Below are 20740 nucleotides of genomic sequence, written 5' to 3'. Positions count from 1 at the left end.
ACAACTAACATGTAAAATGCCATTTGGCCCATTTTCCATGTCTATTTTTTAATTTTATTCACATAATTCGTTTTTTCAACGCACAAGTTTAAATATACAATTGAAGGAAAAAAAAACTTTCAAAATCGGAGGCTGAAATAAAAATCAAGGTACAAATGATTCAATCACCCACCTTTTTCTACTTGGTATACTGTGAAAGAGTAGTCATAAATTCATCGAGGAGGCTGTCCCAAGTACAAAAAGGGCGAACATAACACCTCCGTTTTAAGGGGTTTGATTTTTCCATCAATGTCAATTATGTCATCATCACTAAAGCCATCATCGGCGACCTGATGCAACAAATGTCGATCAGGGTCTCTCTGCTAAAACACAACACCGGCGGAGGAAAGTTTGTCTGATGAAAGATGGCGGCGGATCACCACTCAAAAACACAGTGGGCCCACATTGTTTGGATGATCCAAAGTGTTACATTTGATGGGCCCTGACATAGAAAGGGTGTGCCTAAAAAATCAGCTCCATAGGATCATCCTAACCCTTCAATCTGTGGACGAACCGTCAACTGAGGGGGTCTACCTTACACAAATTGAAACCACAGGGGGTCTAAGTTGAATGTGTCATAAACCACAGGGGGTCTAAGTGTATTTTTCTCTCTCTCTCTCTTTTTTTTTTTGCCAACTTTCCAACTTTATCTCCACTATATTTTGTAAATGACAAGATTCTAGACACATCTTCTTCTTTTTTTTTTTTTCTTACTATCTTTATTTCAAACTCGATTTTTTCCCCGCCCCATTTTTTGCCGAGTCACATTTTGCTAACTATGGTTTCACCATATATCAATTGGTATTGCTTGGAAAAAAAAAGTCACCCATTGTATACCCATTGTAGATGAGCATTTTGATCATTTTAATGAAAGCAAGCTATTGGGTCATTTTTCCTATATTCTTTTTTTTTTATGGGTATTTTCCCTATATTCTTGAGCATGTGTCGTGGAACCATGAACCCTTTTTAAAAAAAGAAACGATGTTCTCATTTTGTAGCAGCTCTCGACCCTCTTGTGTCATGTCTTGTGATTAGCCGCCCAAACCATCAAGTCTCTTTTAGGGTTCAACTAATAAAAGCTAAGTAGTTGATTTTGCAATATTTATCCGATGCATGGGACGTTCTTCTATTGATACACTGGAAAGAAACCCTGTGCAATGCACATGGTGGGAAAAGGGTAATTGATACATAAAAAGAACAGAAAAAAAATTATAATTTACTAAAACATAGAGCTTATATACAGACTTAATCTAAAAAATGTTACGTCAATGTGGAAAAAATTCACAAAATGATAACCAGATAGAAACACAATAAGATGGAAATAATACGAAAGCAATGAATATTGTATATTGGATAGAAACAATATGATAAAATGAATGTTTTCATCTCTTATTTTGATGTATGGAAATCATGCCCCAGTTTAACTTATGAAGATCATTTCTAACTATAAGAATGTTGGTGGATCTTATTAGAGAATGAAATCAAATCAAGATCAAATATTCTGAGATTAGAAGATTTGATTTGATTAGGCTACATTGGTTGGTTGGGTTACATTAGGCGAGTGAATTAGATTAGGATAATGTATTTCCATAATTATCTTATCCTCTTGCTATGTTTATCATTTGAGTGTTCTATAAAAACACTCCTTGTGCTTAATGTAAATCATCCAAGAATTAGTGAAATCTTCTCCTAATTTTACATGGTATCAGAGCATAACGATCCTCTGCCCTGAGCACAACAAAGAGTATTGTCTTCCTCCAGCGAGCAGGCCCAAATCTCTTCGCCTTCTTCCGCTCTCTTATAATAGCTCTACTTGTTAAACTATAAGTCTAGCCCCACCCCAAGATTTGATAAAGGCAGCCATACATTATGATTTCCATGTGTTTCCTCTTATATTCAGATCTTATCATTCTCATCGAAACAAGTTTTTTTGTCCCCCACTATTAGTATTTGCGCCACTCCTTTTTACACTATCCAGTATTTCTTATGATCTTGATGTTTGCCAATAATTATTTTGCTCGGCCTATTATTGTTGCCCATCTCTTTGTTTTGTTTTTTTCTTTGTTGCCTATTCCGGCATTGGTCCATTGTGACCCATTTCTTGCCCATTCCGGCATTGGTCCATAGTAACCATTTTCTTGCCCATTCCGGCATCGCTCCATAGTGACCCATTTCCAGAAGGCTGTATTCAAAATCGGCCTAAATATGACTCGCTCATTCAGGCTTGAGTCAAATCCAGTTCATTGAAGCTCTTCGGGGCTCATCTTTCATGCGGCACATTTTTCAACAACATGCGACAATATCGGCGACATACATCAAATGGACATCAATCGTGGGAGTGTGCATCAAAATTTACAAATTTTTCTATTTCTTTTTGGGGATATCTATTGTAATCAAAACATATATCGATTTTCAATCAATATACGTTTGAGAGGGCATATTAAATCAAATCAAGATCAAATATTCTGATATTAGAAGATTTGATTTGATTAGGCTATATTGGTTGGTTGGGTTAGATTAGGCAAGTGAATTAGATTAGATAATGTATTTCCATAATTATCTTATCCTCTTGCTATGTTTATCATTTGAGTGTTCTATAAAAACATTCCTTGTGCTTAATGTAAATCTATGGGTTTGACAGTGTATGTACAAAACCTTATTTATCAAAATACTATGTTTAACAGGTTTCTACAACAGGAACATGCAAGTGTTGATTTATAGTTGGAACAACATTCATCTTGAAGGTTTCTATAATGTTTTACACTTGGAAAGTAGTAAAAATTATATAGGAGTTGTAACCGATATCATAATGGACTCTTTTGATTAAGATAAGATTTACCTTATATTTGTGCTAGATGTAATGCATCGAATAAATCTAATCGAGCCATATAAATTGGGGCAGAGTAAGTGATAGAGACTCGTCATCTTCTCTAGGAAGCAAGCATACAGCTCTACCTATTGGATCAAAAGTTCAAGTTTTCATCAAATTGACTTGGCTCTGCATTTTTAGATGGTTAGATATTTCTCTTTGCTGGACACCTTTCTCGATTCTTAGATCTCATGGGGTTACTGTAATAGCCAACCAAAACTCTAAAATAATTGTTGAGATTGTAAATATGATCTCCCATTTTTAAAATTTTGAAGTTTCCAACCCACCACTTGTATAGGGTATTGGTATCCGTAAGCAAGGACGAGAGCCTTTCAATTTGATTACCCCCCCCCCCCCCCCCCCCCCCCCAAATAACAAAAACAAAAGAAAAGAAAGGATGTAACTAAAAAAATACTGTAAAATTTCTTCTTGCTTTGCTTGTAGAGCATTAGCTTCTTCTTTTTTATATGTATTGATACTTTGTTGTTGTTGTAGTTTCTACTTTTGTCTCGATCATCTAGTACTTACATTGAAGTTTCTAAAATTTTACTTACTTTCCGAAAATTTCTGACTCCTTTCTTCCAGTAGAAGCAAAAGTAAAAAAACCATTCTTCCTCGTCAAAATATGTGGCGGAGAAGGAATGGACGATGAATAAATTGAAAGGTAGAAAGGGTGATGTGGACAAAAGTCATCAAGAACGTGCGAAGTGGAATACATTCCTTATTTTCCATTTTCGCTCCGAGAAACTAGACTTTGATAGTAACAAAGTAAATCGCATCCCCTTCGACGGTTATCAAAATTTTCTATTCCCTATGATGGTGATCAAAAGACCCCTTTTATTCTCTATTATCTTTTTCCTCCATTTTTGCGCAACGAAGAACCTTTAGGTTTTCGAACTATAACAGTTGGTATCATAGCAAATTCTTTCCCTTGGGTTGAAGAAGTTTGGTAGCAACGTTTGTGTGTATTTGCTATGGCTATAGAGTATCTTCAATCACTCTAAAGGAAGGTTGTTGAACACCAAGATTGGAAGGTAACACTAGACTTGAAATTATTTTATTATTACTTAGAGCACAAAATCATAAATTCTGAGTTACCAACACTATATGATGAATATTCATATGATAGATATTTAATCACTCCTCAAAGTTCAAAAAAATGCGTTGTTGACTTCTGATGACGACAAAGTGAGCAACGATTCAATTGAAGCGATGATTGATGTGCCTTATGAAATCATGAACGAATAACTTTAATGCTCCGTCTGGATGCCAGAATTTTTTTGGTTCTTGGGACTTTTGTGGAATTTCCTCAGGAAACCCATGTTTGGTTGCTAGTTATATAGTGGGCCCAAAAGAATCCCACGAACCAAAATAACCCTGCACGAAACCCAAAGCTGGAAAAAAATCCCAGGAACCAAAATAATCCCGCACGAAATCCGAGGAACCAAAATAACCAAAAGAAGAACTTTTTTCTTCCCAACAGTTCAAGCAACCAAACAAAGCACCGGGATTTTTTTCCCCACCATAGTTCGTTCAGCCAAACATGAGATTTTTATTTTACTGGGATACTTCCTGGGAGTTTTTTTCCCCACCAATCTCCCAGGAAGTTTTTTGTTCCACAAAAGTCCCAAGAACCAAAAAAATACCGGCAACCAAACGAAAGAAATTGGACATTAAAGCATGGAGAGTGAAGCGATGGGTAAGTAGAGGAATATTAGGTTGATTTCTTCATCAATTTACACTGATCCATTTTTACTAGATTATGCATTGAAACCTACAATGAATATTTATGACTTCAAGTCAGTTCAACATCAGAAGGGATAGTATTTCAGCTTCTGGAGTATGCAGCGATATTCGATTCTTGAAAGTTTCAGATGATTAACATTCTTCGACACTTCAAAACTCGATGGCGAGTTTTTTTTTTTTTTTTTTTAACTGGGGGAGAATGATGCAGATGGAAATCATCAAGAATGTGCATAGTGGAATAAAGTCATTATTCTTCAAGTGCTATTTTTGCCATCCTATTTGCACCCTACTTTTTTAAGTATCAAATGTTGTTTGTTTGGCTTGATTTTGGTATCATTATCAAGGTTTTTCGATTGCCCATCTAACGAGCCTAAGATCATGCGATTTGTATGTGGTTTTAGGAAGTTGTCGCTGATTTAAAGGCATTTCACAAGTCTATTATGGAAATTTTATTTTGGGATTGTTTTAGTCAAGTTTTTATGTTTTTTTCAGATACTTTAGATGGATGGCTGAGATTAGTTGCTGAAGTCTTAAGTTAGGCTCAGAATTTCATTTTCTTATATATATATAAGTTATCAAAGCATTGTAATAGACTTCCTTGAATTATTGAATGAAACATTGCCTTTAGGCTTTTTAGTTCTTTAAGAACCATTGAGTATTTTTCAGTTTCGCTATGAGAAACTCACTTTGACAGGAACGAAATAAATCTCATCCCCTTTGACAATGATCGAAGTTGTCTACTCCCTTACGGCGGTGATCTAAGGGCCCATTTTATTCTCTATTTTATCTTTTTGCCTATGTTGCTACGCAAGAAGAGCCTTCAGATTTTTGGACCGCATCAATGGGGATGGACGATGAAATAAATTGAAAAGGAAACACTGAGAATAGAAAACAATGGGGAAGAGGTGGTGGCTGAGAGAGAGAGAGAGAGAGAGAGAGAGAGAGAGAGAGAGAGAGAGAGAGAGAGAGAGAGCATGGAATGCGGAAGCGGAGATGCGACGAAGAGAAGATAGATCTTTCGATAGACCAAAGAGACGTGTTGATGAATAATTTGGAGGAGTTGAGCATAAAAGGGTGGAGAGAGAGGTAGCCACGTTGCGTAGGGGTGAGAGGGGGCAGGGGAATTAATAGGAGGGAAAACACACCGAATTTCTGTTCTCCTATATGGTAATAGATACATAAAATAGAGTACCCTTTCTATCCTCTCGATTAAATGAGTTTTTAAATGGGGTGTGGCTGTGTAGTCAGTATTTTTACGAAGGTACGATACGTCCCACTCAACAATCTATCCATTTGTTGGGCCACAACATAAATCATTTCCATAGGATAATCCTAACCCTCCAATCTATAGAGGTTCTCATAATGTGCAGTTAATCTATAAATTGAAGGGTTAGGATCATCCTATGAAAATGATTTAGGGGGCACAACCTATTTATAGTGTGCCCACCAAATGGACGGTTCGGATCATCTTATGGACATTTTACAATTATAATCAATAGTAAAGGGGAAGTAATACTTCCCTTTTCTTTCCATAGCCACCCCCTGCAGTGTATTTATGACTCCTATTTTTTAGGGGTGTCAACGGATCCACTTCGGATCGGATCCACCTATGTCTCAGTCACAATCCATTCAAATCCCTTATCGGTAGGATCGGATTCGGATGGTTCGTCTGATCCTACTTCCCATGTCTCAGTCACGATCCATTTCAAATCGGACCATCCATCGGAGTGTCCTACTAGATCCTACTTACGTTGTACAGATTTAAAATTCTCAAAATATGCATAGGGCGAGTTGCAACGGCAGGTTAAGGGCTTAAAGTAGAGAAGATAAAAAGAAGAGGGCTGGCTCAAGACTTGAGACATATGAATGACAAATATTGGAAATAGAAGTTGCTCGAAAAAAAACAATATGGTTATTTTTACTAAAATACCTTTGAAATAATATCTAATGTTATAAAAATTGAAGGGTATTTTTGTAAAATAATATAATAATATCATATTTCAGACTGTCCCGCAGGCTTTTATGAGCTGTCTGGATCCGATCGGTAATTTTTTTGGACCCTATGACTAGGATCCGAAATATGTCCATGGATCCTAGTAATGTGTCTAGGTCCTGCCCATTAAACTTCGGTTATCGATAGTCTATCGGACTGTCTGGATGTCTAAGGGAAGAATAGTGTGCAAAAATATCAGTTCCTATGGTAAAAGAGATTTTTGGGTTTATATAAGGGCCCCTCATGACGTTCTATAAATTCAACGGTACTGATTGCACATGCATGATCCCGTGTGGGACCCTGAAATTGACCGTCCCCATTGATAACAACGGTAATCTCTGCCCACAAAAAAAGAAACAAAAAAAAGCTCTCTCTCTCTCTCTCTCTCTCTCTCATTTTTGTTTCTTCCTCCTTTCACTCACTCCAGGAAAAAGTTCTCAGCTCGCTGAAAGATACCTCTAAAGGTGCGTAAGATTCTAAAGGGTTAACTCTACTGTTTTTTATTTCTCCCTTTTCCGTACGATCTAAACCCTAGAAGAAAAAGGAATAATTTCATGCAATAGGTGGGAGAAATTAAATAAAGGAAATGTAAAGGCTGTATCTTTCTCAAATAATTTATATAATTTTTTTTTTCTTTTTCCGATTTTCTCATTTCAGATTTCTATGTAGAAATTTTCTCGAATCTAAGATTTTCTCCTCTTTCCCCCTCTTTTAACTAGGGTTTGACCATCTTCTCCTCAGTGTCTCTCATTAAATCTTCAATACATTTTTTTTTATAAATTTCCCATTATTTTTTTTTTAAATTTTTTGAAATGAAAAATAACTTATTTTTCTTATAGCTAGGGTTTGACTACCTTCTTCTCTGTGTCTCTCATTAAATCTGCAATATATTTTTTTAAATTTCCATTATGATTATTATTTTTATTTTTTAGGTTTGATGCTGGAGTATTTGCATGTGAACAGATTTTTATTATTTTTACATGTTTTTTTTAGGATGAAGGAGATTGGACATGTGTTCGACAGCGAAAAGTTTCTGTTTTTGGAAACTGTAATGTACTGAGAAAGGACTATGGTGGTTTTTGGATAGATTTACTGTTCTTCATTTTGTTGGGTTTTTGGATAGATTTACTGTTCTTCATATTTTGTTGGGTTTTTGGATGATAATGAGAAGTTCTTGTCAGCCTAACTGTAAAGGGATTGATACTTCTGTTGGAGGGTTGGTTTGGGTTAGGCGTCGAAATGGGTCGTGGTGGCCTGGCCGGGTAATGGGTTTGGATGAATTGCCAGAAACACTGTTGGTTTCACAGAGATTGGGGACTCCTGTAAAGCTCCTAGGGAGAGAAGATGCAAGCGTGTGAGTGTTTTTTGTTCTGATATTGAATTTATCTGTTAATGGTAGTTCACAAAATACTAGATTTGTTTTTGGTTAAAGTTATGTATAATCTTCATGCCAACTGTTTATAGGTACGGTTATTTGTTAATCTGATGCACTGCTAATACTCACCCCATTGCTAGTGATATTCCATGGGTTCAAGATAATGAATTCTACATTTTGCATCAAACCATTCAAGAAATTTCAAACTTAAGGATAATGGTCTGTTGATCAATGCCAACTTTGGTTAACTTTTCATGGGACTCATTTGTCAATGTGTTGTCTGAAATGAAGGATAAATGCTAGAATGTTTGTCTTAAATGAAGCTTCTTAGGAAAAGTTGTTCAAACACACGCTTGCATAAATTTATCTCACACTCACAGCACCTAAAAGACTCTTATTAGCACGTGCGGATTCAAGGCGAACCAGCGTCCTAGGAAAAGTTGTTCAAATAACCTTGGGCTACTGAACTTACCTCTACTTTTAAAAACTGGGAAGCTAGGTCTATTAACGCAACATGAAAGTTAAGTGTGTTGCGTTAATAGTGCAAAATTCCACATCCATCTTCACAAGTTCACATGGCCATGCATGCTTCACTTTAGACAGTCCATCTGATGGGGTTCCACCCTCATGGCTCACGACATAAAAATTGTACTTGCCATTAAAAGACATAAAAATTGCACCCCTTAGGCTCTGGTAGACAACTTTGAAACGGATGACTTAATGCTATAAGGGCCTACACCATATTAGTGGATGAAAGGTTTGATGGTTGGAAGGTTAGATAATATGATCACTGCAATTCTGGGCTATCCTCTTCAACAATGTAACCCAACAAACGAATAGCAAGATCAACATCCACTTGGCAACGTGGAGATGATAGAGCATGCTAGAATTCTTTAGAACTAGAATCCCTGTTTCTAGTTGTATCCCTGTTTCTAACACTCGTGTCCGTGTCCACAAATCACAGAAAATAATGGAAATTTCTTCATTTTCTTTGAAATATTTTCTAAACGACCAATTCCATTCCACCTTGGACTCCACTCATTTGCATGAATGGACACTCATTTTCTCTTATTAGCAGCTAACTTTTAAAGGCGTGGTAAGTGAAGTATTGGAAAAATCTCATCCAACAAGATATCCTCCAAAATCTGATCTCATTACCCATACCAATGTAAATCTAGTTCCCAACTTTTTTTTGAACTGGTGAAAGAGTTTTTGTTGGGTCTGTCAGACAACCGTGTGATTGCCCCAGCCAGTGAAACTAACTGAGAACAATCCTCTACTGCCCAAATCACACAAAGAGATCCAACCTGTCAATCACGCTCTGATTGCACAGTCTTATTTTATCAACCAGACGAAGATGCTGGTCTCCTTAGAGCTTAAGGATACTGAAGTACGAGCCTATAGAACAGATCCTGTTCAAGTGAGGTCGTGTTCCCGACTTAAATTTGTTTGATGTCATATATAAACCTCCAGGTTCTCGCCCCTATCACAATTTTAACGTCTCAACCTCTTCCCTCCAGCATAGATTCAAGTGTTATTTTCAGTATGCGTTTCGGTCATCATGGAGACAAAAACATTTCGGTTTCGATTAGAATTTTTGGTGCAAATCCTATGAAATCGTAGAAACATATGGAGACCCATACAAATAATTGAAATATGGTAGTGCTGACTAAATTGACAGTTGTAATTTATAAAAGAGACTGATTGATATTTTGTTATACGTGTTACAAATCATCACCTATCTGATAAGTATTTCCATTTGTAATATTTCATATTTTGATAATGACACCACTCTCTTCATTTTATAGCCTGTGACAGCCCATTAATAAAAGAGTGAAATGAAGCGAGTGTTGTCATTATCAAAATACGGTAATACTTATATTAGTCCCTTTTATAAAGCCTAAGAGATAGAGATTATGGGTTAGGTTTTGCTTTCCTCTCCCCTTTACTAAACGACGATGATGAGGCCAATCTTTGATCGATGAAGAAGAAAGGACAACTCTTACGATGGTGGGTGATCCGATGAATCGCAAAAATGAGAAGAGCAATAGATTAATGCAAGATAACGACCTTATAGGCATCATTCGGTAATCAAGGGCACCGTAAAGTGAAACTTTTTGTTGTGTTTCAAGTTTCAACTGTTTTGGTAGAAATGTATACATTTTGACTGACATACAGTACTCAAATTATTCCATTAGAGTTTCATGTCGGTGCACTTGGAAACCGGCACATTTCTGTGGAAACATGTGGGTTTCAGTGGAAACTTGAATCCATACCCTCCAGTCCACACTTAGCATTAATAACACCTCTCCAGAAGACATCTCTCTATTCCTTATATCTTCAGATTCATTTGCCTAGCTGAGCCTAATTCCTTCATCTAATGTTTCTAATACCGCAACCCTCTTTCTGTTCTGTTTTACATACCTCCCACTTAATGAGATACTTGTATTTTTTGCTTCCTCTTTGCCATCGCACAATAAATCCCTTTGTAGTTTTTTTTTCAACCACTTTGCGACCAAGCTAGGGATACCAGAAGATTAGTGAGAGTAAATACATGAAGTAAATTGAAAGATTAGCAAATTGGCTTTAGCAACTGTGATCTTCCCACCACAAGAGATATACCTTTCCTCCCCAACTATTCCACACATTTTGCAAGATTCTTTATTTTGGGCCTCAAAATTAGCCCTAAGTTCATTGACATGAATTATGGCAATTTTAGTTATTTTTAGTAGGGTTCTTAAAATTATCTTTTTCACAATTTTAGTAGTCATGATAGTTTTGGGTTTGTTTTATGAAAATTTATTTGATGTTTCCAGTGGTTGTGATTAATTGGTTACTAAAGGTGGTGTTCTTCTAGGAGGTTTTAGTTTTTTCAAAGTTATTTATTTCCTTTTGTATGCAATGGTCAGTTGATCATATGTGCCCCATTTCTTGTTCTCTTTTATTTCGTACTTTATTTTTATCTAAACCTCAAAATTTTCATTTCCTTGCTTTAGAATTCCAGTTTTTTCTCATTGTGCTCACACAACAAACATAAAAGTGTACAATTATTAAATCTTGAGAAAAGATTGATACATCCCAAAATGATTGATATACACTTACCATTTTTTTTTTGGGCGGGGAGGGGGGGTTGTGGATATAAACTATGCAGAAAATGACATAACCTCCCTATACAAAGATAAAACTCAAATATGGAGAGTTCAACACACAGATTTGTCCCCTATTTTAAAGCATTTGGGAAGTGGGATGGTAATTCAACTTGGCACCGTTGGTACACATACTTTAAAGATGGTGGCACATCTATGTGTTACTTGTGTTGATCCAGCCCCATACCCCTCCAAATAGGGGCTCTCTTGGTCTAACATTAGCTCTTAAACAGAATAGGTAAAAGTGTCAAAATAGCCATTTTATCATCATGTAGAGATAATGTGTTACTTTTTTTTGTATTGAAGCTCAATTTGACCTTTAAATTGGTATTTTTAGGCAATGTTTTCCATTCATGGTGGAATCGTACACCATATTTTTGAAGGAATGTGACTTGTTTAGAATCAACCGGTCGATACTTAAAACTTATATTCTTATATGCTATGTAAGCCTTCAGTTTTGATGTTTTATGGATTGCAACATGAGTATTGAACTATTGACTCTTCTGTCTTTTAGGGACTGGTATAATCTTGAAAAATCTAAGCGTGTGAAAGCATTTCGTTGTGGGGAGTATGATGAGTGTATTGAAAAAGCCAAGGCTTCTGCTTCCCACTCTAATAAGAAAGCAGTGAAATACGCTCGCAGAGAAGATGCCATTCTCCATGCTCTCGAACTTGAGAGTGCTGATGAAGTCAATGATCACTGGAGATTTGAAGGCAATGCAACACAAGACCTATCTCCGTATGTTTTATCGTGTGAAAAGCCAAATCCCACATGTACTTCTGACGTACAGTTTATTAAAAAAAAGAGGCGAAAGACCCCAAATGATTCAGAGGATGATGGTACTGAAGGAACAAAGCGTATGAAAGGTCTTGAGGACCTAGGGTTAAGGGTGGTATCTAAACAAAAGCAGAATATGAGGTTTCAGAATGAACGGTTACTTGAATTAGTTCTCCCAGACAATGGTTCACTCAGCGAGTCTAACATCTGTAATAGTTTGTCAAGTGACAGTCCTGTTAATAGCAGCAAAGGCTCTTGCTCATCTCTGAAGAGAAGTTCCCACGTGGCTCATGTTTATGAAAGCTTCAAAAGGAAGAATCGCCGTCGCCCGTTGACAAAGGTTTTGGAAAGTACTAGTCCAGGCCGATCATCGCTTCAAGGAGCCCAAGAGAGCAAAGCTAGTGCTTTAGAATCTATTGAATCGAAAAAGACAGATTTTTCAGTGGTTATTAATAATAACTCAGACTGTTCAGGGACTTCATGTGAGAAGGAGACCTCATTAAATGCTTCTGAGCATACTTGTGATGCCGCAGTTGATGCCACCCATTCCCTTTTCCATCCTGAATCGAAGGAATATAAATTTTCGGGGTTGCCGGATTTCCCTGATAATGATTTCTCTGATGGCTTCTTGGATATTCCATTTTCCTGTGAGGAAAACCAAACTGAAGGTACACTGCATTATAAATGTAAAGCAAGGTTTGAAATTCCGGTTTCGGTTTCAGCCTCAGCCGAAACTGAAATCACTGAAATTTCGGTGTAAATCTTAAAATGTCGGCCGGAATTTTTAAATTTTTGGTATAAATTTTGGTTTCGGTCCTGGCCGAAATCCGAAATTTAAGTCCGAAATTAAGACCATGATTTAAAGTTCTTTATCATTTCTTAATTTTTATGTCTTCTGGGAATAAAGGCAAACTGCATTAATTCCTACATAAATCACGATTGCCAGCATTTTGAAAAAGTGTGGCCCTCTTTTGTTGTTACCGAAAAAATTTCCCTGCATAAATGATACCAAAATTCGACTCGTGTCTTGAAGAGATCCAAGTCTGGTTTCTCACCCTATTATTATGAAAACAAAGGTGCCCGCAAGGAGATTGCCCAGATTTGTCATAAACCTCACCAAAGGCCTGGTTTCTGTGAAGAGAATCACCATGTCAAAAACTAATTAGTGAAAGGTTTTTTTTTTTTTTTTTTGATATGGAGTGAAAGGTTTGGTCTCCTATTGGACTTTTTTAATGGCATAACTTTCCAAAATGATGGCAAATTTTGTCGTTTCTTTTTATACTTTTGGTACAAATTGTTCTCAGAAATCATGTTGATACCTGATACTTTCTTGAAGCTATGTTACTGCTGAAAATTTTGTCAAGAAGGAAGCTTTTCATAATTTATGCACAAAGTAAGGGTGATTTGGTGGTCGTTCTTTTTCTGCATGATGTACCTGTGTATCGAGGTGTAATCTTCAATTCTGTGGATCATTTGTTCAATTCTATGGATAATTGGTATGCAGAAACTTGTCTTCTTGAAAGGTATTAATAAACAAGTGAAAGTGATAGTAAACAAGAGTAGGCTTTGGTAATTAAATGTGGTGGTCCAAGGGAAACGATACTGAGAATCGACACATCTGGTGTTCGGCTAATTAAGATGCGGACTCGCTTGCTCGCTCGGGTGTTGACAGAGAGGCAATTTAGTTACTAGATCAAATTTCTCCTTGAGGGTGTTCTGATTGTTGAGATGTTTCTTTTTTGTTATTTTCCTTTTTTCCTTTCATTTCGTTTGTATTTTATGTCTGACCAACTCGGTTATTGGACTCTTGCTCCTTTTTAATAAAATTTTCACAATTCAGAAAAAAATGTGGTGGATTCAAGTAGTTGATCCTAGCATGTATCATCCTTTCAACATGCAACAACCAAGAGGTGGATCAAGCAATAGTGTAGGGGAGGTTGATGGCCATGACATCTTCTTCTCTTTCCTCTCCTTTCCCCATTCTTCTCTTCTCACACACAAGATGGTTCTCCATCTCTTCATATAAACTTTGGGTGGTCGGTAAAATGAACCCCCGTATTAAGCTCAAAATATGGGTACATTTTATTATGGACCAAATGAAAAAGAAGTGGAGTAAATAAGAAAGGGGAAGGAGCCTTTTTGTTTTTGGGTTATCTTTTAAACAATCTGTTTTGCTGTAGTTTTTCAGAATTAAAAAAAAAATTCATTTAACTATCCCTATTTTGGTTTTAAATTTACAAATAGTGACACCACCCTCTCTCTCTGTCTCCTTCATTTAAATACCCCTATTTTGGGTTTAAATTTACAAATAGCGACACCCCACCCTCCCCCTCTCTCCCGATTGCGTCAATTGTCGGCTGGAAGAGAGATCAATGAGATTTGAAGACTAAAAACATATAGCATTCATCTGTCACCATTGCCATTTTCTGGGCCATCGGATGAAGATCTGGTGCTGTCTGGCCTGTGTGACCAGTCAACACTGGTTTCAATGTTGCCCAGTGGCTTGGTGGAGTCTGATAGGGCACACAATTCATTTTCTTTTCTTTATATTTTTGGTTCTAGTACACTTTTTTATATGCTAAGCTGTATGGTCACCAGGCATAGGGATGTGAGGCAGAACTATAATCTACAGTTACACTAGCCGGATAAGATTGGAAAGAGAGACGCATTGTACAGTTTGTCAAGATCAGTCAATTCAGTTCACACAGCAATGTCAACACATGGATTGGACCATTGCTTACAAATGTGGACGCGGCACGGGACACAGCCGAAGAAAATCCTAGTCGACTCGGCACGACACAGTCGAGTACTCAGTTGATGCAGCTGAGCTCGGTTGACGCTGTCATAGTTCGGGAGAGTCAAAGGAGTTTTTATTGACACTGTAGGGAAAAACATAGAATGCAGATGTGGCGCTACGCGGAATGTGGCAAAGGTAAAAGGGATTCGACTCGGGGGAGTCGGTGTGGACGCGGGGGAGTTTTAAAACTATGGATTGGACATACGAGATGCTATAGAGCAGATTGTAAACAAAATGGAGTAGGCGGTCCAAATGATTGTAAAAGATCGACCCATACTGATCAAATGAGCAAGCCGATCTATGGAACTGTTTTGGTGGTTTTAATTTGCTGTCTGTTGCAAACAGCTCGATAAATGACCGGCAAAGATCAAATAGGACAGATGGGACATGGTTGGTTAATTAGAGGAAATTTATGGGATGGATCCATCATATCAAACTGATTTACTTATAGTTGATGGTCACAGAGATGATTTGACTAGATCAGATAGGATAAATGGGGCGTAGAAGAAATATATGGAGTGGAACGAATTGATGAAGTGGAATGTATTGTAATGGACGGCAAGGTTGGTTGGTTGGACTATATCTGGCCAAAAGGTGGGAGATATTGGATAGACAACAAAGCTGTCAATTTTGATAGAATGGATTGGATAAATTTGGTTGGTGGGTTTAACATATCTGATCCCTTGAAACCAGGTGAAATGAGTTGGATGGATTTAGGAATTATAATGAGATCGATGACACCAATCAGATGTTCCAAATGGATCAGATCAATTGATGAATGGATGGAGAATCCAACTGAATGGGTTATGAGAGAGCAAATCGAGCGTGTCGATACTCCAACCATTCATCTCCTTTGTTCTTGGTCATCATCTTGCCTACACTTAAACACGTTTTATGCCCACACATCATTCTAGGAATTATGTGATTAATGATCTAGAGTTAGCAACTCATCAGAAATTCATTCAGAATTCATGTAAAAATGGGAGCCTGCAGTTTGTGGCTGTCTGGCTCGGTCTGAATACATTCTCTTTCAATAGTGAAAGGTGATTTGCATAATGCAATCAAATGGCTGAGTCGTGACTCGTAAGGGACTAGCGCTGCAATAGATGTTTGAACTTTGAAGGTTTATGACTTTTATCTGATGCTGGGTGTCATCTTTCATCATGTCAGCTGGTGGAGGTAAACTAAATATGGTTGCATTTTGGCTGAGGACAGGTTTCCAAGGCAATCGTTGATAATTGAGGTTTTTTTCTTATCTTCTTTTGATTTGTACTGCCCATTGTGTATTGCAACTTTTCACTCCCATCACCTAAACCCCCACTGTGACACCTGCATGACCCATGAACCAAGGTTTTAATTGAGGTTTCTATTTTGTTTTCTTAATCTTCTCTGGATTTGTATTGTCCATTGTGTATTGCAACTTTTCAGTCCCATCACCTAAACCCACACTGTGATACCTGCATGACACAAGAACCATGGTTTTAAATTTCTCCGAAACGACCGATGTGTTTCTGTTTCCATCCCCACCGAAATGAAATCTCAATGAATTCCTTCCACGTCAATATTTCCGTTCGAAATTGTTGAAATTCGATCGAAATTCCCGAAATTTGATCGAAATGGTCGAAACGACAAAAAAATGGAAAGATGGTATAATTTGCATTTCATTAATGTAGAGAATGATATTTGGTAGGCAACATCATTGAACTGCACGACAAATCAACCGTGGATGCGGATCGGCTTGTGACCTTTAATACCTAGTTAACTCTATGTGGTATTGACATAGAGTTGGGGTCCTTGGAGGGGGAGGAGGGGCATTGTACTTTCTTATACTTCATTACATTGTAATTCTTTATTGACTCAACTCTTCCAGACATGTGCAACACATGTCACTAGGTGTTGATGTGATTACGCAATTATGGATGGCTTTCTTGCTTATGTGATGTTTTATAAGTATGTATTTGTGCTTATTCTAGAATTTCCCAAAGTTTCATCTTAAAATTTCATCATTTGCATACATTTCTATACATTTCTGTGATTTTACAAGATTTACACCAAAATTTCCACTGAAACCGGAATGTTTCCATTTCTGTGTTGACTGAAACTGAAACTGAAATTCAAAACCTTTCCAAGAACAAGATGGGTGGCATTAGAAGGTCAAGTGGTTAACCAATCCAAGAATGAGAATCCATTGCATGAGATACAACTTGTTGACCCTAGATGTAGTCAAACCACGCTCAGAAAGGGATGGGAAAATCTGCCATTTGATCAGCAACTTCCTGGAAGGAAATTCAGTTACTTGTTGACCCAACTGCTTCAGCAGGTTTGTACAAAAAACTGTAGCATCGCCGGATATGGAAGTCTTAAGATTGCTTAAACCAACTTATGTTACGTTTTCAATGTTTACTTCAGTTTTTTTTTTGCATGTGCTTGCCTTTATAATCCTGGAATGCTCTTAATGATGTCAGTATGTCACTATTTCGTACCCTAACATGTACTTTCTTATCTGGAAGTTTTATTTCCCCACCTTACATGTTTGGTGGTTGAATTTGGACCTGATATTGTATATTTTCCCTTTCTGTTGTATTATTTTATCCTTGTGATTGTTCAGTGTCCTGATTCCTCTTCTGTCAGATTGGCTTTAGGGATATATTCCATGGGTCTACAGAATTGACCTTTTTTCCTCCTTTTTTGTACATGGATTTGTTTCACTTTGTTTTAAGCCCCTAATAACACCACTGTGTAGAGGATACCCTGCTTATGCTGATATGGCATTTTTATTCTGCCAGATATTTCTCCTGTGTTTACTTCTTCTGGGTCCAGAAAGCTTCGATCTGGTACAGCTGGAAGACAATCTAATAGTTGCAATCAAGTGGGATCAATACCATTGAAAAATGAAGGACTGGACGAAACCGGGTCCACCAGTTTTGCAGCTCATGTTAATTATGCCAAACTCCGGTTGGAGAAAGGTACATCAAAATGGCAACTGAAAGGGCGGAGGAACTCGAGATGCCTGAGTAAAAATACCAGCAGAGGCCTAGGTTTAAGTAAATTTGTCGAGGCTGCTGATCAATCCAATGATTGTTTGATGGATTCACAGGATGTAGGTCGTTCATTTGTAGGCTGTGACGGTAAAACTGACAAGAACTCCTTTGGTAAATCACTTATATCTTATAATGGCGGCCAACTGGAGAAATGCAGACAGGTTTCAGAAGATTTGCTAGATAATTCCTTACAATGGAATAATCAAATTTGCGAGAAGCTTGTAACGGGTAAGTCAACAACCCGGGCAAGAACTAGAGATTCGTTTTTCTCAGGAGTTGTACCTGTTTGCCCTGTGCCGATTCAAAGGTCTCATCACCAATCTCCTCTCTCGACTTATATGGATGCACCCAATAAAAGTACATACAGGGGCTCTTCCTTGTATGATGTTAATCTGGATGTGCGGGCGAGCTATCAAGGTCAGCATGTACCTCTGGTTTCTCTCATGAGCAAATTGAATGGTAAAGCTATTATAGGTCATCCTATTGCAGTCGAGGCTTTGGAAGATGGTAATGACTCATTACTCCTGGCTGCGAGTTCCGATATGAATGGTACCTTCCAGGACGATACTCCGTATGCAACTCGGTCACTTCGAGGAACTCAAAAGAACCCGTCTAATCATTTGACAGTTCATTCTCGTTTGTCAAAGAAGAAACTCCGCAAGATTAGAAAATTTAGTTTATTTTCTAAAAAGACTCGGAAACTGTCTTCATTAATTGTCGAGCACATTCACAAGAAAGAAGAGAGAAAACCGGAGTTGAAGTTTGGGGAGCCTGTTATTGCTTGTGTCCCACTAAAACTTGTCTTTAGTAGGATAAATGAAGCTCTGAATTGCCCATCACGACCCGCACACCGTATCTTAACATCAGGTAATCCTTAACTCTTTTTTTAAAATATGGAACTACTGTATTAAAATCAATTCGCTGGCATCTTCTTGTTAGAGGTTGCTCTAGTTTTAAACTTAATGTTTTTCGAGGTAGCCCGCATTTGGCAACTTTGTCCTCGCAATCTAGCTGCGCTTTATTTCCAATGCTGTATTTTGTCATGTGGTAGAAATGTAGTTGTTTTCTATCTGTACTTTCTTGACTTGAAATTCCATTGTTGTAGAAATGGGAATTGGTAGGAAGCAGACTTTTCTATGTACTTAATAGGCTAAATCAATTAGGACCATCGATGCAGTTTCAGTCTTAATATACGGTTATGTCTCTGTATGTGATGTAATATGACTTTGAATTGTAAAGATGATGGTCTGATTTACACTAATGAAATACTTGAAATCAGTTCAATTACAGTGCTTGTTACTTCCAAAGATGGACAGTCCTTCACGGGAACAAAGTACATGAAGACAACTATCTTTCCCTTTCATTATTGTTGCGGGATATCATATGTCTGTGATATGATGATCTTGGGTTGCTTATTCTGTTTTGAGTTTTATCATATGGGATTTGCTGGATGGCCTGTTGCATGCCAGAGCAGCCACCTCATGAATGAAGACAGAATCTGCTGAAAAGTGAGCCTGTGTGTGGCTGCTCTGACATGCAACAGCCATCCGCGAAATGCCTTCTGCGATGGACGCTAGCAAATCCCTTATCATATATATATATATATATATATATATATATATATATATATATATATATATATATATAAGAGCGATCTCGGTCTATAATATGAATTATATCAATATGTTGTTTTATTCTTCAATTTTGAATCTGTTGCCCCATGATTTTGAACATATAATATGATTTTTAATGGCTACTGATATTCATACTTCCATTGTTTTGATAATGTGGCGAACTCACCTTGTCCTTTGCCTTCTCAAGTTGCTACTGAGAGCTTTTTGGGAATTGCATTAGCCTTCGACAGCTGATGCTTTTTGGGAATTGTAATAGTCTTTCAGAGCTGGTTAAATAATAATAAACAAAGATATGCTATCTGTTAAAGTCGGTTAAGGTCGTGGTAATTTGGAAATATCCTAGGACTTCCAATTCCTTCATGGAAACTAGTTCATAGCTTGATGGTTTATCAGGCTTTCAGGTTCATAAATACAGATCAACATCAATCATCTGGAGTATTCTGAACTAGAAACTTGACCTGGGAACCTTGATTACCACCCTCAAGGAAGATTATTAATTATATTTGACTTGGCTGATTGAAACTAGGCAGTGCAGAACTCCTCATGTTACACTGTTACTTGGGTGTCTGAGAATTACTGAACTATTGTGCTTAATATTTTCAGGCACTGGGGAGATTTGGTTGCTCTCTGTCCTTTGAAATTTACCAAAGCTAAGAACTTGAATGGCAGACATCTTTCTAAAATTGTTGTTACTCCATTGCCCTTGAAATATTTGATCAGACATTTTCAATTATAGCTCTGATCCTATTATCTCCCTTAGTTTCGATTGATGAACTTGATGAGCTTTAATCAAATCTCTTGTAGTGCAAATTAAGTGCTTGGATAATAATACTGCCTCAATTATGTTCATCATCGTATGATAAAGGGCTATGGGGGCTCTTCAAAAAAAATAAAAATAAAAATAAGAAAAATCGTGGGACCCACATCATAGGATGATCCAAATCGTTCATTTGTTGGGCCACAACGTAAATAGTCTCTACCCGTAGATCGTCTCTATAGGATGATTTTAACCCTCCGGTCTGCAGAGCGACTTTACATTATAGAAACCACTGCAAATCGGAGAGTTAGGATCATCTTATGTAGACGATTTGCAGGGTACAACCTGTTGTGGCCCAACAAATGAACGGTTTGGATCATCATATGAAGTGGGCCTCACAATACTTTTTGAGAAATGAAAAATATTGGACTTCACGCTAAAAAATAACTTGTTACAGGTTAAGCTTGCATCAGTAACATGACAAAATTTAGTTGGACATTGAATTACCCCAAGTTAATGCAAATATGAGTAAGTTTTTTATTTTTTTGGCCTTTATAGCTCAGAT

At 37.3% G+C, this 20740-nt stretch overlaps 1 protein-coding gene and 1 non-coding gene across 2 annotated transcripts; one reads left to right on the top strand and one right to left on the bottom strand.

Moving 5' to 3' along the window:
* The first annotated feature begins 6993 nt into the window (after positions 1-6993).
* Positions 6994-19068, top strand: LOC143845378 (uncharacterized protein At1g51745-like). Its single transcript, XM_077353693.1, has 5 exons — positions 6994-7111; positions 7641-7750; positions 7787-8001; positions 11683-12614; positions 17530-19068. The coding sequence occupies exons 3-5, from the start codon at positions 7805-7807 to the stop codon at positions 18660-18662; spliced, it is 2262 nt and encodes a 753-aa protein (XP_077209808.1). The 5' UTR covers positions 6994-7111; positions 7641-7750; positions 7787-7804; the 3' UTR covers positions 18663-19068.
* LOC143847670 (small nucleolar RNA U3) lies at positions 9241-9452 on the bottom strand. The gene has a single exon (XR_013235192.1). It is a non-coding gene; the product is annotated as a small nucleolar RNA U3 (small nucleolar RNA).
* Positions 19069-20740: the final 1672 nt, after the last annotated feature.

This window comes from Tasmannia lanceolata, unplaced genomic scaffold, assembly GCF_043159265.1.
Source record: "Tasmannia lanceolata isolate RefF3 unplaced genomic scaffold, GAP_Taslan_0.1 ptg000015l, whole genome shotgun sequence".
Lineage (NCBI taxonomy): Eukaryota > Viridiplantae > Streptophyta > Magnoliopsida > Canellales > Winteraceae > Tasmannia > Tasmannia lanceolata.
Note: the sequence above shows the minus strand (reverse complement) of the source record. Positions and strands in the feature narration are given on the sequence as shown.